At 38.3% G+C, this 24,560-nt stretch overlaps 1 protein-coding gene across 1 annotated transcript; it reads right to left on the reverse strand.

The window, feature by feature from the left end:
• Nucleotides 1–277: 277 nt before the first annotated feature.
• On the reverse strand, nucleotides 278–24,119 carry bin2.S (bridging integrator 2 S homeolog). The gene is made up of 11 exons (XM_018250104.2): nucleotides 23,983–24,119; nucleotides 18,969–19,049; nucleotides 15,871–15,925; nucleotides 15,313–15,407; nucleotides 13,421–13,516; nucleotides 10,257–10,364; nucleotides 9,715–9,800; nucleotides 8,850–8,925; nucleotides 6,224–6,306; nucleotides 4,978–6,101; nucleotides 278–731 (listed from the first exon to the last, which is right to left on the reverse strand). Exons 1-10 carry the CDS (start codon nucleotides 24,058–24,060, stop codon nucleotides 4,979–4,981), a joined length of 1,881 nt encoding a protein of 626 aa, XP_018105593.1. The 5' UTR covers nucleotides 24,061–24,119; the 3' UTR covers nucleotides 278–731; nucleotide 4,978.
• Nucleotides 24,120–24,560: the final 441 nt, after the last annotated feature.

A 24,560-nucleotide genomic window follows, 5' to 3' on the forward strand; every position in this document is an offset into this window, starting at 1 on the left:
TGAGTGAGGCTCCTATGAATCATAATGCAGTGTGCAAAGAAAGAGGGAGACGGAAGAGAAGCGTTCCGTGGTGCTCACTGGTATTACCCCAGGCCGGTGACGTTTTCTGCTGATAGGAGCACCGGCCCGGGGTTTCAGGTAAGTCAATACAATCACTTGGGGGTGCCTAACATTTGGCACCCCCAAGTGCAGGATGACTTTCCTTCTCCATTAAAACAGAGCAGTTGGTTACTAAACATGAAATGAAGATAAAAATTCCAACACAAGAAAACAATGATATTTTCAAAAGCTTTTATTTAATTTTAAATGTTCTCCAGCTGTAATAGTTTTAATGGGTGCCTGACCATCAGAAGCACGTGGCAGAGCAAATATCACCTACATAATATAATAACAACAAGTAACCGGAAAATCCTGCTTGCAACCAGTTCTATGTAGAAATAAAAAGCATATTTACTTACAAAAGTATACATGCACAGACATTTGCTGCTACAACTGATATTCTGAACAGAGATAATCACCTCACTTTAACTCCAATATCATTTATCACAAATGGCATCACTGTACAAGTGTACATGTATTTAATCTTACAAATCTACAGTATGAGACACAAAACAGAGACTGTAGCTTTTGTATTTTTCACAAGAAATGTACCTCCATCTTTTCTACTCTTGTTGATGTAAAGCTTTAGGCCTTTTTTTGTCTTGATTGTTAATATTCTCCAACTGTACATCCTGAAAATAAACAAAGTTAAAAAAAATGAGTTAATACTACAACCCTTTATCTAATATTGATGAATGGCAACTTGACCTTAGCTGATCCATAGAATTATGAATGATAGTTTGATTTTGCTTACATTTACCCAATGACATATAGGTATGGGATCTGTTATGCAGAAACCTGTTATCCAGAAAGCTCAGAATTACAAAATAGCTGTCTCCAATAGACTCCATTATAATGAAATAATCAAAATCTTTTAAAATAATTTAATTTTTCTCTGTAAAAATTAATTCATTATACTGGATCCCAGCTAAGATATAATTAATCCTTATTAGAAGCAAAACCAGCCTGTTGGGTTCATTTAATGTTTACATGATTTTATAGTAGGCTTAAGGTATGAAGATCCGTTATCCGGAAAACCTCAGGTCCCGAGCATTCTGGATAACAGGTCCCATATCTGTATATACAGTACAACTTTATGGCCTGTGCTGTAAGTAAAGAGGCTGAAATGTCCCCTAAAAGATCTGCTGATAATGGATTCTTGGGGGTCATTTGTATGCCTTGCCCCATCTCAGTACATGCAGAACTGTAACTTCATGTCTAGACTGTAATGTAATCTGATAAGCAGTTGGTCCAGAATACTCTTATGGTACTTAAAACAAATACAGGCCCTACCACACAACACCTGTTACAATCACTGTCCTAGCTTGTACAGGTTGCACTGCACGCCAAACCTCTCATGAAACATTCTTTAAGATAACCAGATTCTAGGTGGCCTTGGGGTGGCCTTGGGGTGTCATGTAACCTACAGGGCACCCCTCAGCCTCAGAAATACTTTTGTAAATCTTTCATTCAGTTTCATAAACATGTTAAGAATTTCCAGCCTCTGTGGTGCCAGGACTACAGCTTGGTCTTCAATTATTCTACAGAAGTTGTTATAAGTGACTGATTGGTGGCATCTGTGACATTCTAGTCCTTCACAATTCAGTCCCAAACAGACTGCAATCATGGTTGTTAGGTACTCATGGCTAGCACTATATTTTATTTTAAACATAAAACTGGCATTTTCAGTAAGTAATACAAAATATATGACTTTTGCTTTCTAGTTGCCATATCTTCCTGCTATCAGAAGAGTAACAAAAATATTGATTGTACTGGCTATGATTCAACTGCACCTCTCTCTTTCACCCCACCCCTGCATGTGTACTTCTTAGCAGCTGAATTGCTCATATCCTTCGTCATTTGCTCTCAGGTCTTATGCAGTCATGTTTTTATTTCCCCAGAAAGAGTCAGGCTTTGTCTGCTATACAAAATATATCCTATTTTTGTATACCTGAGTGTGCCTTGCCACCTCATATACTGTACTAAAATGCTATATGCCTCCATATGCAGAAATCTTGTTATATTAAAAAAAGATATTATACAGGTATAGGATCCCTTATCCGGAAACCCAATATCCAGAAAGCTCCGAATTACGGAATGGCTGTCTCCCATTTTATCCAAATAATCCAAATTTTTAAAAATGATTTCCTTTTTCTCTGTAATAATAAAACAGTAGCTTGTACTTGATCCCAACTAAGATCCAATTAATCCTTATTGGAAGCAAAACCAGCCTATTGGGGTTATTTAATGTTTAAATGAATTTCTAATAGACTTGAGGCATGAAGACCCAAATTACGGAAAGATCCATTATCCGGAAACCCCCAAGTCCCGAGCATTCTGGATAACAGGTCCCATACCTGTATACAACTTAAAGAAAGGTATTATGGAGACATAACATCCAGCTGGATGGTTTATAAATATCAGACTGAGATGTTTCAGATTTACTAAATTGTCCTAAAATAGAGTAAGGAGTAAGGAGGGCATCCAGAGAAATGTGAAAGGTTAGTGTCATGAGTTCGGCCACAGCCAGTATAGTCTCTCATGTCTGAGTGAAGAAATTTTGTCTGCATGCAAGCCCTGAAGCATCATTAAAATACATAAAATTGCCCAATGACTGGGATCACACAGCTTTGAATTTGGCTCATCTTTCAACATTCCATAGTCCTGTGTAGGAATACTAACCTAAAAGTGGACATAGACGCATAGATAATATCGTACAAAACACATTTTCCTACGGTGCGTGTATGGTGGGAAAAGAGCCGGCCAGAGCCGAAAATTTTGATCAGGTGCCTTTGAAGGCACCCAAACATCGGCCATTGTTACTGCTGAATCGTCAGATACAGGTAGAATTCTATTGTTTCGACCTGTATATCTGACGATTCAGCTCTACACGTGTGTATTGAAACTAACAATCTTTCGTGGAAAGATCTTTTCTAAGAAAGATCGTAATTGTTATGTCTATGGCCACCTTTAGACCTAAGTACAGTAAATCTGAAGGCAATTGAGATGAGTCTGCCCAATTTAGGCAGATCTTACTTTATACAACCTTGGGCTGCTGTTACATTTCACCACCATCCTTTCCTTACTTTGTAACCAACCAAACCAAAACACATTAATTATCCACCATATTAAACAGGGTTGGTCTGGGTCGGTGGAGCACAAGGAGAAAACTCGATGGACCCCAGTCTTCATGGGCCCCACTGACCCAGACCTGCCCATCACCAGGACCAGCAGCTGCAAGTTTTAGGAAGAGAAGAAGGAAGTACAAAGTATGGAGGGTTTGGGTGGTGCATTGAGAGCAGATGGGTGATGCTTTTGGAGTGAGTAGGTGGCATAGGGTTGGGGGACAGGGAAGTTTACCATGGGGGTAGGAGAAGTGAGCCCATAAGGTTGGGGCCTGGTGGGTTCTGGACCCCCCAATCCGACCCTTATATTAAAATATAAATGTATGTAAACTTGTCTGCTTTCAAAGGAAAATGTAAACATTATTTACAAGTCAACGACCATAGCCTTGTGCTACTGACAGTGACAGAAATCACTGCAACTGTCCAAGTGCACCTGCTATACAACACTTATGGGGTTTTGTAATAAAAGGTGGAATGTTTGCTACAGGTCAACCATAGCAACCAATCAACAAGTGGTTACCTTTTTAAAAGGAAACACTTTATTGGTTGCTATGGGTTAGTGCAACTGGGTAAACTTTGTGCCTTTTATTACATATGGGAGTTATTAGGCATCCACAAAGCATATTTTGTAATATCCAAGTCCAAAATAATGTGCCTTTGACCAGCTCCAATTACGAAACCATGTGGGAAAACAGGAAAAAAACATATAGTGTAGTTTAGTGACTGAATTTCACACCCAAGTATTATAAATGTGAGAGTAAAAAAGTGCAGTGAAAGGTGGTCACAACATCGGTCACTTAATTTAATGTACCCTCATTCATCAATATTATTCTATTAGGAAACAGCTCAAGAAGAAATTCTGGATAGGACTCACTTTGCAGACTCTGTTATAACTCTGGTCTCACAGTATATTCACAAACTAAATGCGATTAGATCGACTCATCACTTTAATCCTCCACTAGTTGCATAGGCAAAGCAGTTCCACTTTCTCAAATTTTGTTGCATCTCATACATCATGACTACAGTCCTGAGCACAGTCTGTCTACGCATTCTCTACTCAGTACTACACATGTTCCAGGAGCGTGCGTCTTCTTGTAGATGCATCCTGATGTCTTTGCTTCTGATGTTGTGGATCACCTTTCAATTGCACTTTTTACTCTCACACTTATAACCCTTGGGTGTAAAACTCAGTCAAAGAAACTACACTATTTATATTTTTGTTGTTTTCCCCACACAGTTCCGTAATTGGAGCTGGTCAAAGGCACATCGTTTATTTGAAGGTTGAGGAGAACCGGAGGTGCTGATGGAAGTGGGACTAACACAGATTTGGAATTCACAATTTTTCTTTTTTATTATATTTTGTAATATGTTGTATTGTGTTTGATGATTCCTTCCATTGAGTTTATTTATGTCCTAGCATCACTGATCAGTAATTGCCTGTCAGTAGGTGATAAGGCTTCTTGTTCAAGAACTTTAAGGGCAGCATGTTTTTGTGACACCTTTATTCAGATATTAAGTTTGACAAAATGCCGCATGGCCTGAAACGTTGCGGTGATGCCCAAAGCTGAAATAAAGGCTTTTTAAACACTAACGTTTCACAGTCTGGTGCTGTTCTACATACAAAGGCTGTCGTGATATCAGTGGAAAGTGGCCACTGAGGAACGTGCACCAAGTCTCTACAGGAGAGATAATCGTTGTGCTGACTACTTTTCCAAGATTCAAATATTAAGTTGAAATAAAGAAACATTCTCACCTTATTCATTAGAAGTATCATGCAACTGTTTTTCAGCTGAGGTGTTACAATCCAAAGGTGTCTGTTGGGAGCTGTCTACATTGAGATTCAGGTCACGTTCAGCACCTGCATTTAGGGGGGTAGGGGGAGGTGTTTCTGCTGCACTGGAAACTGATTTACACTCTGCAGCCATTTTATTGTCTTCGGTTACTTCTACTGATTCATTTTTTGATGTCATCAAGGTATCAACTGAAGAACTTCCCATTGCCCAGCCTATTGAGTCCTGGTGCGGGCTATCTTTTGAATGTGCCTTTTCACATTGATCTTGCCGTTTAATGCCCACACCGCTTTGTGTTGTGTCCCCTAACTCATTCCTAATTATATCTGCTGAACTTGCTGTTTTTACATGTGTGGAGTCTTCTCTACCTCCCTGTGTTATGATTCCTGAGATTTCCCTTGGGCCTGTTAGGTCATTTGTTGCTGATAGTTCTTGATTATTGTCATGTGTTTCAACTTGTGAATCGGCCTGTAACTTTTTACACAATTCCATTGGGTTTCCATCGTTTGACTCTTCATTGTTTATATCCTTTTGGTCCCTGTCCTTCATTAATCTGGATAAACTTGTTTCTGTGCCTTTTGAAAGTTCTTCTTCTAAATTTCTCTTCATGGGTTCATTAATTCCATTTTGAGCTGGGAAACCTGAGTTATTTTGGTCTATATCACCTTCTATCGCTTGCATGATATTATATGAACCAGCTTGAGCTTCTTCCTCTGATTTTTCCATTTTTGAATCTTCTTGGTGTGTTTGTGTGTCCTTTATGTCCCCCAGCATAGGTTCCATGGAGCTCATAGTTTTTTCTTGTTCCATCACATCTAAATTCTGTGTACCAGAATTATGTGACAAACTCTGAGGAAGTTCATTTGGTGTCTCTTGAGATACATTTTCTAAACTTTGGGTGTAGTTTTCATCCATAGAGATGGAATCTTGATTTTCATTGGAACTGGATGACAGTGAACTGTTCTCGCATGTCTGACTTACTGACTTTGCATTGACGCTAGAAGGGCTTGCTTCTGTATTTATTGAAGCCATGAAAAAGGAACTCGTACAGCTTATAGGAGATGAAATCACCAGAGATTTTCTGTTACTAAAATAGGGAAAATGTAAAAATAATTACTTATTAGTAAATGGCCCTGCAACAAGTGCCACCCAGCTTTATATGTTGCCTCTTTGGCCAGAAAAGGATTAGTACAATATTAGTCTCTTTACCTCTTTACTCCCTTAATGACAAAGACTTTGTCTGAATACTGTTTTTCTAGTTTGCATATCACATCATAGAGTTCGTGATTCAGCTGTAGGGAGAATTTAAAAATTGTAGTTGAGTCAATGCAAACATTTATTTCATGTCAAGTTAGTGGAAATTATGATTGCCCTATAGGGATGTCGCGGACTGTTCGCCCGCGAACTAATTCGCGCGAACATCGACTATTCGCGTTCGGCGAATGTTCGCGAACGTCGCGCGACGTTCGCCAATTTGGGTTCGCCTTAGCTGGCGCTTATTTTTGCCCTCTCACCCCAGACCAGCAGATACATGGCAGCCAATCAGGAAGCTCTCCCTCCTGGACCACCCCCACACCCCCTGGACCACTCCCCTTCCATATATAAACTGAAGCCCTGCAGCGTTTTTTCATTCTGCCTGTGTGTGCTTGGAAGAGCTAGTGTAGGGAGAGAGCTGTTAGTGATTTGAGGGACAGTTGATAGTAACTTTGCTGGCTAGTAATCTACTTGATACTGCTCTGTATTGTAGGGACAGAACTCTGCAGGGATTTGAGGGACATTTTAGGTTAGGTAGCTTTGCTGGCTAGTAATCTACCTTCTACTGCAGTGCTCTGTATGTAGCTGCTGTGGGCAGCTGTCTGTCCTGCTGCTGATCTCTCATCTGCATCTGTTCTTCAAACAACTGCCACCTAGCTGTCTAAATATCAATAATAATACCGTCTCCAGAAACACCACCCGAGTGACGTTTTTCAAGCAGCAATAATATATTCCGTATCCAACGGCTGTAGTGTATACGTTGCCCTTGCAGGCATTATTTGCCCAGTCTTTAACCAAGTGCCACCTAGCTGTGTGAGCTTTTTCACATTCCGTGTCCAGAAACATCACCTGAGTGACGTAGTGTGATTTCTGCCCTTTACAGCACAAAACGCAGCGCTGTGTCAACAATGGATTTTTCAGATACATTTTTGCCCTTGATCCCCCTCTGGCATGCCACTGTCCAGGTCGTTGCACCCTTTAAACAACTTTAAAATCATTTTTCTGGCCAGAAATGTCTTTTCTAGCTTTTAAAATTCGCCTTCCCATTGAAGTCTATGGGGTTCGCGACGTTCGCGAACTATTCGCATGTTTTGTCGCAAGTTCGCGAATATGTTCGCGAACATTTTTTCCGCCGTTCGCTACATCCCTATTGCCCTAGGGAAATGTGCAGCCAGGAAGTAAAATTCACATTTTATGGCACATTCTGACAAACCCTTTCCCACCTGTTAAGGCATAAACAGCAAAAACACAACAATGCAGCACACTCAAACAAGACAAACCCCACATAAACATTAACATACATTGGCATCCACGTATCCCCTAAACTGTAGTGAGTGTTTAACAAATCTGTTCACAAATAGATTTACATTTCTCAGTATTATTTAATTTTTGCTTTGTGTCCTTTAATGTAATATATATTTCATCTGCAACAAACACACTCTTGCTGTGAGTCACTGACAGATTTCATCTGCTCCAGCTGGCTGATTCCATTAGGCGGCAGTGCTTTGCAATGCTCTACTGTCACAGCATGGCTCAGTTGTTTGCAATAGGCAAAAAAGTCTAGGTTGAGGAAGCACATTAATAAATCAGTTAAAAAAAGCTTTCCTTCATGACTGCCAAAATACTTTATAAATAATACTATACAATACAATAATATTATATTAAAATGGTAATTTTGTTTCAGAATCAGACTTTAGGCCTTGTTAGCAGGGCTTGTACTAGGGGTAGACAGAAGATGCTCCTGCCTAGGACGCTAGGGCAAAGTGGGGGCGCTGGGTAGGTACCTGTTCAAAAGTCTTCTCCCTACCCCTAGTCTGGGTGGTTCGCTCCCCTGCTGCTTTCACCTCCCTCCTCTCTCCTTCCCTCCCCTCCCCTCTATCATTCACCCCTCCCTTCCTTTCCCCTTCCCTTCCCCTTCGTTACTGTCCCCTCCCTTCTCTTCTTATGGTGCACGTGCAATCGCGAGCGGGCGCGCCACATATGGGGGCGGGGGTGCCTAGGGCACCCTGTAACATTGGGGGTGGGGTTATGATATTTGGGGGAGTTTTTTTGCTTTGTGGGGGCATGAACCTGAATCGACTGTTGTAACTTGAACACCCCTGAAAAAATACCCCTAAAAACCATTTGGGTGAGGACTGTATCAAACAGCCAACTTGTTCCTCAGCCCTTAAAATTTTTTAAACCTGCCCCATCTATATCTGGCTTAAATTTCAGCAAGATATTGGCCCCATACACGGCCCAATAAGCTGCAGACACTGTCTGTCAGCAGCTTTTATCGGCCCATGTGTGACCTGCGCACCCCTATTTATATACAGCACAGTTGACAGCGTTATTTTTATAAGCTATTATAACAACTTGAAAACAGTTTAAGGATTAAGTGAATAAATGACACAGAATTACAGGGTCACATAATTCAAATGTCTGCAACCAGGGAACCCATTTATCTGGGCAACGCAAATATGTCAGTATGTACGTAAGGAATACTGATGTTCCCTAAACATATGCATTAAAGGTTACACTGTTTTGTAAAACATATTATCTACATATACAATGGTGATCATGTCATTGTCATAATCATTACCTTGCTCATCTCTTTGTAGAATACGTCTCTCAAATTTGAAATATTCTTGAATATACTCACGTAGCATCCAACTCGGCTGCAAAGCAAAAAAGATTACGTGTAATATGTATACTTTTTTTTTCTATTAAACGGCTTTTAAAAGCCAAAACAATTTTACAAAATCACAGCATGTTAAAAACTAAGCAATCTTTTCAATCGTTTTCAATCATTTTAAAGTTTTTTGTACATTTTTTTTTTTACAATAGAAGCAGTGTCTGCCATTTGCTATTCCCTGCATTGCTGGTTTTGGCTACATAATCATGAAACTTTGTTGCAGTAGTCATTACAACCTGTACCTGACCCTAACGTGCCTGTTTATTACCTGCACCCTACCCTAACCCGGCAATCCCCCATATTTATAGACCTGTGCTCACCCCACTGTCATGTCACGGAGGGAGTAGGCCAGGCTGGTGCAAATCTATTAACAAGAGAGCCTGGAGGCAGAAGTGAGGCACAGTATGGCCACAAAAGTTGTGTTGCTCGAACCTGCCCGACCTACGGGTAAACCAAGCTGGCTCACAGATCACTATTCTCCTTGATTAAATGGCCTATACAGAATGATTTTCCTGTGACACCCTGATAAATTTCAGAATGTTTTTGATTCAGGTATAGTCATTTTGTGCCTTCTAGTCTTTGCTCTATGGCTTCTTGTATTGCTACAATGTATTGCCTAGAAAAAACTGACCCCAATTCACCCCAGTGATACTCATGTAAGTAAAATGTGACCAGCAGGAAGGGCAAATTCCAACAGCAAAGGGTGTTTTTATCACACTGAAAGGACCTCTGGCAATTAAAATCACCCCTGTTACATAGCCTTAAACAGTACCTGTTGTAGAGAACTGGCAGCTCTTCTCGCAGTTCCTTGTTGAAGTCTTCAAAAATCATCTGTGCCTTATTAAATTCCTCCTCAGCCTAATGAAAAAAAAAACATTCCAACTGTACTTAGATGCTGTAAGATCCCACCTCACCCAGTATAGTGAAATATAAACAATGTGTGGCACAGCAGCGCAGCCTGATCCTGCTAATATGGCTTTTATTTATTATTGTGCAACACCATAAACCATTCCACAACAGCAAAGACCTTGTTCCCGTATGCTTTATATGCTCAGTAACACGCAGAAAGGGATGTTGTGCGACAAAGCACCCCGTGTGTCATCACCCTTAAAGGCAGGTGATCTGTATCATGGCTCCATTTAATATTATGTCATGCAACATTCACCAAAGAATAGTAAAACGAATAGGCCTAAACCAAAAGTGGTTAAAGAGCATGAAAACTGCCTTGAATTAGCAATATTTCAGTACTTGCCCCAGTTCTGTTATCCTTATAGCAAAGTATTTGTACATTATTATGGTGAGATTTGCCATCACCTTTGTGATCTTCCCCTCATCTTTCTTTTTGGCATTCTGCAATGCTTCCAGATGGTGCCTGGCACTGTCATAATCAACCAATTTTCTCCCTCGTTTGGCAATCCTTTCCTGTGGGAAGATGCATAATATGAAAACCACTCACAGAGATTATTTAAATACCCCAAATTACTAATGCACATTGTTGTCACATTTTCAAGAGCTTAGGTTAAAGTCTTCCTCATACTCGGTCAGTTCAAGACTTTCATATCCTATTATGATCCTGCCATAATGCTAATTATTTTTATCAAATCCTGAAATTGAGATAAGTGTGAACTATTTTGTCTTCCAATCAAGTAAATATACCTTCCCATGTACAGGATGAGACTCATGTCCAATATTCCCTCCAAGCTGTGCACCTATGCGTGTGCACACAAATTCTGGGGCCAGTGCACACAACAAATTGTGGTGTGCACAAAAAAAATTTGTGTTAAAATACTAAGGGGGTTATTTATTAAAGTCTGATTTTTTTTCTGGTTGGACTTTTAAAGGGTAAAACACCATTTTTCGTAGAAAAAAACCCCCCTCATATTTTTGGTGATTTCTTAAACCTTGATGGTGTTAAAAGTCCAAATAAAAAAGTACTCCATCTCAGACCTTCCAAGCCATTGGCGGATGTCCCGTTTACAATTGGAAGACATCATGATCGGTGCTGGGTTTCGTTCAATAATCCAAACATTTCTTGGTTTTCAGGCAATAATCTGAAAAAGTCACCGTTTTCGGCCTTCAAATCTGAAAAAAACCTAGGATTCTGATTTTTTCTTCTGATTTTGAGAACATTTATTGATAAATAGGGGGGAAAAAGTGCGGATATGGTCGGAGTCGTTTTCAAAAAATAGTAAAACTTCATAATTTAATAAATAACCCCCTAAATTTTGCAATTATTCTGACCTGCACACACAGTTTTTAAAAATGCACACACAAGTTTAAAATGTTTGCAACAAAAGATTTTTGTGCACATAGATGAGAAGGAATAAGAGGGAATACTGTTCATGTCTGCGCCCTTAGATCCATTACGACTTATGATTTACATAACTCCTCCAACCCTATGAAATAAGAAGGGGGTCTAGGCAAATATTATTTTCTTCTCCAAAATTCCATCTCTTTCAGGATTTGCATTATAATGGATCATGCAGGGAACAAAAGATTTACTGAAATGCTGTTTCATTGGGATGGAAGATGAATTTGTGCCATACAATTATATAGATATATACCTGTACAAATAGATAATACACAAATTTTAGCCATGTGACACAAATTACATTATTAAGCAGCAAAAATAGCTGACAAAAGTATGGATTGTTTAAGAAGATATATACAGGATATTCACATTATTCACAGCTCTTCTGTATTTTATTTAATACACAAAGCCACGAATATCATGTATATTATATATCCTTATAATTTACAAGAGGGGGTACTTTATTCACTATAAAAACAGTGCTTAGTTATGTAATTTGTATCACATGTCTAAAATCTGCGCATTATATATATGTACAGTGTTGTATATAAGTAATGTATTTTATGGAATATTTTTATATTATCAACATTTGCAATAGTTCTGCACAACAGAATATTAATTGTCAAAATATGACCAGCCAGGTGCAACTAATTCAGGTTCATTTCATGGTTTTGCCAAATCCTGAGATTTTTTCAAGGCCCCTTATGCCATGTGTCTTTAGTACAATGAAAAAAACAAATTATTGTTTTTAATGAAGCTGCAGTTTTTACATTTGCCCTACAGTTTCAAAATACACATAAGACCATGTCTGTTTGTTTTTTGTCTGAAATAAACTAACATGTTCCTTGTGTGTTGGATGCTAGTATGCAACTGCAGGGTATTGCATTAAGCTAAGCTGTATGCAGCTTTATATATACAGGTATGGGACCTGTTATCCAGAATGCTCGGGACCTGGAGTTTTCCGGATAATGGATCTTTCCGTAATTTGGGTCTTCATGCCTTAAGTCTACTAGAAATTAATTTAAACATTAAATAAACCCAATAGGCTGGGTTTGCTTCCAAAAAGGATTAATTATATCTTAGTTGGGATCAAGTACAAGCTCGTGTTTTATTATTACAGAGAAAAAGGAAATCATTTTTAAAAATTTGGATTATTTAGATAAAATGGAGTCTATGAGAGACAACCATACCGTAATTCGGAGCTTTCTGGATATCGGGTTTCCGGATAAGGGATCCTATACCTGTATATATATATATATATATATATATATATATATATATATTCCCCAAAATCCCAGCACTCACGATAAGTAGTCGTCACATTGCCTGGGTGCACGTCTCAAAAAAGCTGCAAACAATCTCCACCAAAGAGGCCGCACTGCTCAGGACTTATTACAAATAAAGCACTTTTATTGGAAAAATCTAACGTTTCGGCTGTACCACCAGCCTTTGTCAAAGTGACAAAGGCTGGTGGTACAGCCGAAACGTTAGATTTTTCCAATAAAAGTGCTTTATTTGTAATAAGTCCTGAGCAGTGCGGCCTCTTTGGTGGAGATTATATATATATATATATATATATATATATATATATATATATATATATATATATATATATATATATATATATATATATATAATCCAAAAGGTTTCGCACTTTGCACTAAAACTTCTGTGGGTGCTTTAAGTCAAAGAATGTAAATTATAGCATTAAGGAAGCACTTCGTAGTTAAATCAAACTTGTGAAAACTTTATTTTTAAAACCAGTTTCCCTTTAATTGTGTATATAATATAAACCTTTTGGCATCATACTGCCATCTACTGATAGTTGTATGTAATAGCATAGGTTTTTCATATATAGGAACTGTTGCTTTGTATGTTATCACTGTTTTTTAATGATAAAATGCCACTATAAAATGCAGAAATTAGGAGGAGGAAATCCAAGGGGATCTAAATGGTGTTGCTTAACCACACTTTATAAAAGGAGTCTACTACAAATCCCAGCGTACTTATATTTATTATCAAGGAATTTGTAGCCCAAGAACTTCAGTTTTCTAAATCTGAAACCTTATGGTAAAAATTACTGACATAATACAGCCCAGAGTTGTGTTTGTTAAATACCTCAAAGATCAAACTAAAAAAACAGAATGGAGATTTACTGGAACCGTACCCTGTACTCAGAGAACTGGGCCATGTAATTATCCATTATCTGCACCACTTGGTCAGACATTTTTTCCTCATAGTCATTCCAGAGAAGGTCATCGTTCTATAAAAGAAACACAAAAGAAGAATGTATAAAATGAATAGCAGGTTTTCTCTAAACTCTGGAAAACAAGGAACTCCTTTATAGGTAAGAATCCTGGCTGCTAAAGTTAATAGTTGCTTAAGGCCGTGTGTAAATAAAATCATCTGTTAGCAGTTTCTTTGAATGCTTTTGTTGGGCAACAAATTAATAACACACGCACACCAAAGCCAGACAGGCAGGTTAATAGGCTTGTGATAAAACTAATCATAGTGTGTGTGATAGGGACCTTAAACTGTAAGCTCCACTTCTTCACCCCTAGTCCCTATGGAGTCCCTTCCAGGCCTGGCCTATGCCTCTTACTAATCAGTGGGTTTCCTCCAACCAGCTTGTCAGACCTATACCAAACTGTACAATCATAAGCTGAGCTGAGTGATGGATGGGTCTGAGCCAAATTAGTTATGAATCAAATAAATGATGTGTATATTATATATAATGATATATATAACTATATATATAAAGTTTTGTGTGCTCAGCAGTCTGTTGTATGTGCTAATGCTAAAATCATGTGAGCACATGCATCATTTTTAGCCCCTGCTTAGTTATCAATCTTCATTAGAGGATCAGACAGAAGAAGTGGCTTACTCAGGACTACAATGAGCAGAAATAAGAGCATTTAGCAGGAATCAAACATAGCCTATGACTGTGTTTATATGACAAAATGCCTAAGGTTACCTCTATGTATAATAAATACATATCTACTTGATTTTACATGCCTGCTTTGGAAGATTTCTTTTTGAGTGTTTGCGCTTTATCTATATGGTTGGTTCCACTCCCTTAGCTGAAGGCTCAGGGCGGTGCATCTGGGCCTCTTCCAGCATGAAGTGAGTTGTGTGATTTACCTATGTACACAGTCTGCCCTTTCCTTATGTACAAATGTCTTCCTCACGCTTCTTACTAACAATTATGGGTAGTGGCAGATTACATAAGGGCAATCTAGGCAGTTGCCTGTGGCCTATGGTTTCCAGGGGGCTAAGCAGCATGGAGACGGGGTATTGAACTGGGTTGTGTCAAGATGTAGCCCAACCAGTGTCGGACTGGCCCAGCAGGATACCAGGAAAACTCCCGGTAGGCCAAGGTGTCAATGGGACCTTATGCTGCTAGAAATTTGGTCTATTTCATGGCCATTCCCTAGTTCTATGCGAAATAGATGGAATAATACATTATAGTGTATAAAGAAAAGACTCTATGAGAATAGAGGTTGAGTGAGGAGAGAAAGAATAATATTATTAAGAGTGGGCCCCTGGTCAAAGATTAATTGGTGGGCCCCTAGTCAAAGGTTTTTGGGTGGGCCCCTGGTGTCCCAGTCCGACACTGAGCCCAACACAGGGCCTTCTTGTAAATTAATCCACCTCTGATAATGAGATGTTATAGGCTGTAATACTGGATTTTTTTTCATTGGTATTTTCTCCTAGAAAATGAACCTGATCACAATACATGATGTAGCAATGCTCTAAGTGGAATGGCACCTCATCCAGATACCAGAATCAGCATTCTAACCAGTATTAATGAAAATAAATATCATTACCACCTGCCCATATTGATATCAGATTTACATGAAAGCTCAACCTTAAATCAAGGGCTTCTAGGTCACCAGTAGCTATACCAGTGGTGCACAGAGAAACTACAACAATGAGAATTACTGCCCAGTATTAACATTGCAAACATGATCAGAAAAATTACAAATATTTTGTGTAACCTGAAGCACCAAGGTCCAAGGATCTTTTTTACCTATGGTGCCTGGTGGTGTCGTTATTTACCTCCACTATCGGTCGTAGATCATTGTATCCATCCCAGTCTGGTTTGTAAATGACATGAAGTGTTTCAGATAATCTCTTGGAACTTTCATGCATTGCTGGAAGAAACACCACAGCACATCACAAAGCTGAAATATATTCATGACCCCTACTCTGTGGGTAGGTTGGATGAGCTGGTATGGATTTAAAGGGGAAGTTCACATTTAAATAAACCTTTGGTATGCTATTGCTGTATTATACACTATGCAACGTGTGGTCTTCATTATTGTTATTATTCTTTTTTAATGTTTTTTAAATAAGATAACATTCTTCTTTTTTTCCAACCTGCAACTGTAAAATACTGTCTGGTTATCACAGAACTAGTTCAGCTATCAATTGCTCACATTAACGTATCAGTTCACAGTGAGCAAACTAGGGAGCCGTATTGCACAAAGATAGTTACTGTACTCTAATGCAGTTTATTAAACTGTAAAATATCAAACTCATTAAAGGTGGTTGAGTAAAATAAATATAGGTAAGGACAGACATTTTCATGCACTGTTTTCACTTTGAATATCTTACCTTTCACTGCACTAAAGACTGCCTTCAAATCTTTGTATAATTTATTCCCTTCATTCTGAAATAAAAACAAACGATAGTGCCGCATGCACAACTTTATATGCTTTGTGTGATAAAGATCCTCAAATCAATGAGCATCATACAAAAAAACACTTAATGCTTGTATTGTGCATATACTTGAGCGTCATTTGTGATTTTGCGCAGCGCGTCGGATCGCGGTTGAATCGGCCATGTAGTCCTGCCCTTAGATAAGACAGCTGATTAACAGACCCGTCTGTGCTGGGGAACTAAGACTTTTGCAACACTGTTTATAAAGTATCAACCAGGAGTTAAGCAAATGCTGCTTTCAACAGCGATTGTTTTTACAAACAACTTTAAAAGCCCTAAAACTTTTAAAGGAGTGGTTCACCTTTTAGTTAACTTAAGGTATGTTATAGAATGGCCGTTTCTGAGCAACTTTTTAATTAGTTTTCATTATTTATTTTTTATAGCTTTTGAATTATTTGCCTTCTTCTGACTCTTTCCAGCTTTTAAATGGGGGTCACTGACCCCCATCTAAACAGCAAATGCTCTGTAAGGTTACAAATGTATTGTTATTGCTACTTTTTATTATTCATCTTTATAGTCAGGTCTCTCCTGTTCATATTTCAGTCTCTTATTAAAATCAGTGCATGGTTGTTAGGGGAATTTGGATCCTAGCAACCAGATAATGGAAATTGCAAACTGGAGAGCTACTGAATAAAAAGCTAAATAATTAAAAAAAAAACCCACAAATAATAAAAATAAAAGCCAATTGCAAATTGTCTCAAAATATCACTCTGCATCAAAACTAAAAGTTAACGCAAAGGTGAACAACCCCTTTAATAAAAGTATATTGGAAATTTGCTTAGAATTATGTTTTGTTGTTTAGTCAAATTGTTAATTTGGGGTTATTTTTGCAAAGTCTGCAGGACCTGATGGTTATGTCCTAGGGTGTTAAAGGGCTGTGCTTCCCAATTGAGTGAGGTCTTTTGTTTTTTTTTTTGTCCCTGTTCTTTGGAAGACTTCATGCCTGGTTCCTGTACCAAAGTGCAAGCACCCTAATACCCTTAATGACTTTAGACCTATAGCACTGACATCTCATGTCATGAAAGTATTGGAGCGAATAGTTTTAAAACAGCTTAGGAAGGTGGTGGAGTCATCCCTTGATCCTTTGCAGTTTGCTTACGAGCCTCATCTTGGTGTGGAGGATGCCACTATCTTCTTGTTAAATACGGTAGGTGCTCATTTGGAGGAGGCAGGTAGCTATGTTAGGATTATGTTTTTTGATTTCTCAAGTGCTTTTAACACCTTACATCCTGCTTTGCTTGGGCCTAAACTTCTACAAATGAAGGTTGATGCTCATCTAGTGGCCTGGATGATTAATTATCTAACCAGTAGGCCCCAATATGTAAGAAACTCAGGTTTTATGTCTAACTCTGTACTTTGTATTACTGGTGTACCACAGGGGACAGTTTTATCTCTTTTTCTGTTTACCTACACTATTTACTTCTGATTTTAGGTACTCTTCACAGTTATGTCACCTACAAAAGTTTTCAGACGACTCTGTAATTGCGGCCGGTATCAGAGGGGGACAGGATGCTGAATATAGAAGTGTAATTGATAGTTTTGTAGGGTGGTGGGCTGCAAACTGTCTACATTTAAATGTGGCCAAAACTAAGGAGTTAGTAGTGGATTTTAGAAAGTTGAGAACTGATCTTCAACCAGTCTGTATAAATGGGGTTGTTGTAGATGTGGTAGAGGAATATAAATACCTGGGTATGTTTATTGATAATAGGTTGGACTGGGCCAAAAACACAGAGGTACTATATAGGAAGGACAGGAGTAGACTTTTCTTCCTTGGAAGATTAAGATTATTCAATGTCTGTAAGGAAATGATGCTAATGTTCTATCATTGTGTGGTAGCTAGTTCTATGTTTTTTGGTGTGGTGTGCTGGGGAAGTCAACTGAAGGTAGCTTTATAGACTTAATAAATTGATTAGGAGGGCAGGTTCTGTTTTAGGTATGAGATTAGAGACCTTAGAGATGGTTTTGGAGAAAAAGATGTTGTCTAAATTGATGAGTATTTTCAGAAATGATTCTCATCCTTTACCTGAAAGTTTGGAGTCATATCGTAGCTCCTTTAGTAATGGATTGATTTTATCCAGATGTACTACTGATCGTTATAAGAGATCTATTTTACCTGCAGCTATTGCTGTTTTTAATTCTTCTCTTTCAAGCAGGTGATTGTGTTTGTTTTAGTTATTTATGATGTGTAATGTATTATAATGTAATTATGTATAATATGTCTGTTTTTGTGTGCATAATATTTCTATCTATCTATCTATCTATCTATCTATCTATCTATCTATTTGCCCTTTAAATCTATTTTATTAGGACATGATAAAAAGCCTAATCCGTTTTGTGCCTGTTCAGGCAGCCTTTTATTGGGGCCTTATGTTTGAAGTCTCCTATCTATATACAGCCAAGTGGCTACCTTATTAGCCTAAAGGGATTGTTCACCTATAAATTAATTTTTAGTATGATGGAGAGCAATATTCCCAGACAATTTGCAATTGGTTTTCATTTTTAATTGTTTCTGTTTTTGAATAAGAGAGAGGAAAATGAATAGGAGAGGCCCTGGATAGAAAGATGAATAATAAAAAAGTAGCAATAACAATCAATTTGTAGCCTTGCAGAGAATTTATTTTTTAGATGGAGTCGTGACTCCCATTTAAAAGTTGGAAAGAGTCAAGGGAAATAATTCAAAAACTATAAAAAAAGAAAAAAAAGAAGGCCAATTGAAAAGTTGCTTAAAATTAGTCATTCTGTAACATACTAATAGTTAACTTATAGCCTCCCCCTTATCCTACATCCATCACTTTATATAGGCACAACATTAACTCTGTTATTCTTGTTACAAGGATCCCTTCCAGTGCCGAGTGCTGCACTCATGCATCAGTCCCAAAGTGCAACTTACACTGTTCTGGAAAGAGATTGAATATCTCAGACAACCTTTTTCATGTCTTTTCTATTTGTATATACTGTATGTGCCTCTATTACTGATGCAGTGCCGTACTCACCTGTTGCTGGTTAAAATTATATGCACACTGCTCAAACATTTCATCTTTAGTTTCTATTGTTCTTCCCAGTTTTTGAAGAACCTAGGGAAGAAATAAGGTTTTACAGGTAAAACACACTCTGAGAAGTTTAGCTTGCAACATTACGTACTTCATTTTGCTTATGTGGACCCTCTTCTGTGGCCTTCATGACTTTGTTTTATAGCAACATACAACTTGTAGCCCTTCTGGCAAATTGATTTGAAACGAGTGAGTGGCGAGTGTTCAGTGCCTGCAGGGCCACAACAACCTAAGTAGCATAAAAGACAAGTTCTATGTGGTGTCTGACTTTCTCAAAAAGGACCTGTTGAGGAGCAGTCACCCTACTGAACTGTCTAGTGGGAAAGATATCTAAACTGAAAAGAGTCACCTCCTCTTTATAGTCTAGTAGCGAAGAATGGTGCCCCATAAACTAGCGCTAGAGATTGTTGCTGGAGACCTTTGAGTCTGAGTCCATTTAGTATGTGGCAAAATTGCTGTTGTGTAAGACTTCAACATTATTCCTATAGTGGTACAATTATTTAATGGGGTTGCATTTGCATCTATGGGCCTTGCTAAAGAAAGGAGGGTCTACATGAAATGCACACAGCTCAGACATCTCATCTTTAGTTTCTATTGTTCTTCCCAGTTTTTGGAAGAAGAAGAAAAAATAATGTTTTACAGGTAAAACACACTCTGAGAAGTTTAGCTTGCAACATAACGTGCTTCATTTTGCTTATGTGGACCCCTACATTGGCCTTCATGACTGTGTTTTATAGCAACGTACAACTTGTAGCCACTCCGGCAAATTGTCTTCAGACAGGTAAGATAAGGTAGTTAAGTTCTATGTGGTGTCCCACCACAGGAGCAGTCATCCTACTGAACTGTCTAGTGGAAAAGATATCTACACTCAAAAGAGACACCGCCTCTTTATAGTCTAATAGCGAAGAACTGTTCCCATAAACTCCCTGGGGGGATTGATCCGCACCTCTGACCTGAAGCTGTAGCACTGGAGATTGTTGCTGGAGACCTTTGAGTCTGTTATGTAAACCACTTCCTCAGAGGGACATGGGTAAATGAGTGTGGTATTCCCCCAAGATTACCGTGACTGTAACGAGTACAGTGGCAGAGGATAAGTAAGTCAGAAGTGATGTTGTTTTTATGATATGTCTCAGAATGGATAGTTAGCCCTGGGGAAGTGTGCTGTTCCAGACAGGTCATCTAATCCCATGTGTTTAGAGTGTTAATTATACAGTCATGGATATATTATAAACAAAGTCTTCTGTATGAAATAAAGTCATACTAATGGCCAATGTTCCTTCTAATTTCTTCTTGGCCGTGTGCGCAAAATATTTATTTGGTGCACACTTTTTAAAATCACGTGTGCGCTCTTAAAAAGGTAATTGTTTGTGCTAATTAAATTGTGTATGCTTGCCTCAAAATTTGTGTGTGCCTGCACAAGCTCACAGCTTAGAGGGAACCGTGCTAATTGCATTGGGCTACTTGCTGGCTTTGCTGACCACATGTGTAAGAATGATTCATGGAGGCTAAGATAATTATAGATCCCAGCTAGGAGTACAGGAGTTTATCCTTGCAGTGGGTGCTATTGTTGCCAAACCAAATGAGGCAAATGTTTGGCACAAAGTTTGGGTTTTACGTACATGTAGTTTCATTTTTATATCCTGAAATAACAGATGTCCCAGCCCCAATACTACACTGAAGTTGGCAAAGAGACAGTGTATATCCTGTTTAGTTTCCACATTACACTGTGAGGTTTGTCAATGTTTTATACCAACATTTGTGGTTACACAAGAAACTAAAACCACAGTGTAGTTCAAAAATGTCCTGGGGACATAAGGTATTGTTGCTCTGCCTTTCCTGTTGTACAAAAATAACAACTATTATAAATAAAATTGCTTATGCTAAATATGCTAAATACATATTTGTGCTCTCAATGTGACATTTGTGTCTTAAGTTTTATTTAGGCTGGGAATTCGCCTTCTGGACTATTGCCGAAAAAACTCTTTTTAACAAAACCACAAAATGCATTTAAGTGAGGTCAGCTCACTGTGAGGTCGCAGCGCTACCCAAACTGTACATACATCCAATATGTAGAAAGGCTGAATATTACTACCAAATCTGTTTATTAATGCAATGTGTTCTGGACTATCAGAGACACAGTGACATATAAATTGAAGGTTAAACACAATGCAGGAAAAAGAATGGTAATGCTGACGCATCCAGATTCTCTCCAGTGCAACAAAAGCTCTATCAACTTTCACGTTATTCTATTACTCTTACACCTGTAATAACAAACATATTAGATACAGGGAACTCTATTCTTGGGATGAAATTCATCTCCTACACATACATTTTATAACACATTTCATATAAGTTAGCATAACAAAAAAAGAGGCACATTTATCAAGGGTCGAATTTCAAATTCATCTGAGTTTTTTAAAAATACCGTAAACTCCCATAAATTTCGAAATTCGACCAATTGAAATTTATTATTAAAATTTAATTTTTTTTAAACTCAGATGAATGATTCGACCCGAAAACTCGAATCGAATTTGTTTCAGTTGAATTGGAAGAATTCTAATTGAATTAAAAAAACTCGATTGTCAGGAAGGCTTCATCACCAAATTGATCCCTGGACCTCTCCCAATGACTTAATGTATACAGCAATTCGGGAGGTTTAAGGTGGCAAATAGTCGAATTCGAGGTAAAAAAGAGTATGATAAATCTCGAAATTTGAATTCAAATTAAAACGCAAATCAAATTTGGATAATTCACAATTGACAAAACATTGACCCTTAATAAATCTGCTCCTCAGTGTGTCGTTACCCAAAAACAAAGGCATAAGCTCTCCTTATGGTAGTGTTGTACCAAGTGGCACTATCTAATACTATTTGACTGACAGCAGTTGGGCAGGAGGTTACCTGAAAGACCTGATGATTAATAAAGCTGGGGACACACACATCAAGTTTGGCAAGTCAGCTGCCCCTATGTTTGCCTCAGAATAAGCAGATTATGAAGATTCTGAATGGACATGTTGGCAATTCCTGTTTATCTTATGATTAAAATGATTTTTGGTTAAACATATTTATAGTTGGTTGATGTCTGAAATCCAGATTTGTGTTTATACTGACCAAGTCAGTCCATGTGTTTGAAGCTCTACTATGGAGCATGGAAGCTCTGAAATGGAACATAGAAACTCTACCATGGAATATATACAGGTCTGCCATGCAATATAGAAAGCTCTACCATGAAATATAGAAAGTGCTACCATGAAATTCAGAAAGCTCTGCCATGGAACATAGAAGTTCTACCATCAAGCAAGAAAGGAGCACTGAACCTCTACTATGGAAAACAGAAGTTTTGCCATGGAACATAAAATCTCTACAATGAAATATAGAAAGCTCTGCCATGGAACATAGAAGTTCTACCATCAAGCAAAAAGGTCTACCATGGAACATTGATGCTCTACTATGGAACAAGAAGTTCTACCATCAATGAGAAAAGGTCTACCATGGAATGAATATGGATCAACATTTGAATGTAAAGTGATATATTTCAAAAGTGGCTTCACGGAAAATCAGTTGAAAAATCTATCGCAATGGAGCGACAAAATATGCCCCCAAATGAATGACATATTAATACTTGTTAGACTGGCTTCTGTAAAATGATAGGAACTGTACCTGGGGGGATCATCATATTGTCCATTTAGTATGTGGCAAAATTGCTGAAGTGTAAGACTTCAACATTATTCATATAGTGGTACAATTATTTAATGGGGTTGCATTTGATCTAAGGGCTGTGCTAAATAAAAGTGGAAAAAGAGGCCTTTGGATGCTCTAGACTCACCCCCTGTGTGTTCAATTTAGTGCAGCTCCATTTTGGTGTACCGGGTGCTCAGCCACCAGCGTTCCCACTGTAATCAGATTTGCAAAAGGAAGGAAAGGCGGCACATCCGGTTAAAAAGGAGGTGGTTTATTGCAACAGGTCACAAACCAACATCACCTGATGCGTTTCGGGAGCGACTCCCTTAATCATAGCCTATGATTAAGGGAGTTTCTTCCGGAAACTTGTCAGGTGATGTTGGAGTGCCACCTTTCCATCCTTTTGCTAAATAAAGTAGGGTCTATATTAGATTGCATTAAAAGTTAGAAGTAACAGGAAAATGACAGGGAATGTATTATTTTTGTGAAAATGCAGAGGTAACCAACTAAAAAAAAATAGCATGCAATGGGACGCCTATGAATAGTATGATTGATAATCCATAAACAGGATGTTATATAGTAATATACATTCTGAGCTTTGAAACACTTTCCCCCAAGGGTATGCAAAGCATTATAGCTCAAACAGCTATCTTGGGGAAAGTCTTATGTAAAGTCAGTGTGTGCTTTATGGTAACAAATTTCTGACAAGCCCTTTGGTGTTTTGGATTACTCAACCCAACTCGCCCATATGTGCCCTTGACTTTAGCTTGAGGTGCTGTTCTAACAGTACTGAACTCTTCTAGTCAATGTTGCTGTTATGAGCTAAGGTTTTTTTTAAGTTGCTTGACTATAGGAGCAATACATACACATCTGTGTATTCATTTCCATTCTATGGTTCTGACTAGTGAAACAGAACTCAGCTCTCCTCCAGCCAGCATTTGCTACATTGTTTCACAAGTCAGAACCAGAAGTGCAAAAAAAAAAAAGGAAGTCAGACAGATTTCCATAGCCATTACATTTACCCATAGCTTTTAAATCACTGGAAATGTTTAATGTATATTGGAAAGTTGCTTTTAATAGTGACACTGGGCCCCTATCCCTTCCCAGATCCTCAACAGGTTCTACTTCCATTTCCGCCCTGCTCATGCATTAAAAAAAAAAAAGAGATTAGGGAAAATATTGAGAAAGCACATGGACATTGAAGGCAAGTTGTATCAGATATGCAAGTACAAATACATATGACAAAAAGCAGTTATTATGATATGCCTTTACATTACCTTTTCCTGTGCACGGGTGAATCTCTTTTGGACATTTTTGGCAAAAACCCCAGCACCTCCTTGCTTGGCCTCTGCCATGGCTGCTTCTGAGCAAAGACAGTTCCTCCGAGAGCGTTTTTTTTTGCAAAGTTTTGCAGAGAAAGGCAGAAGTGACAACTCCTCCTATACAGCACTTCCTCCTGTGAGAAACTGTCAGGGTGGTTTTTATTTTTGTAACCACCTCACCCTTCATATGCATATTTATGTTTTCAGCATTGTGAAAGTTATCTATCATCTCTGAGCACAGGGGTGAACCAGAAGTTATACATATATTCATGAGAACCCAAAAAATGTAAAGAAAGGTAAAGGTTAGTATTTATAGAGTGGTATATGTGTGCCACTGGTACATCCTACACTTTTGTTTTTTCTGCTCTAAACGAGATGCAGTTCTGGATAAAAGAACACAGGGGTGCAGGATAGGGTGCAAAGTGCAAAAACAGGTGCATTCTGCCATGTATTTTGCAATTTATACTCAGCCCTTTACTTGTCTGAATTTCTATAGGTCTCTACACTCCAAATTGAGACACTGAGGGGCCGAT

Source organism: Xenopus laevis, chromosome 2S, assembly GCF_017654675.1.
Source record: "Xenopus laevis strain J_2021 chromosome 2S, Xenopus_laevis_v10.1, whole genome shotgun sequence".
NCBI classification, from domain to species: domain Eukaryota; kingdom Metazoa; phylum Chordata; class Amphibia; order Anura; family Pipidae; genus Xenopus; species Xenopus laevis.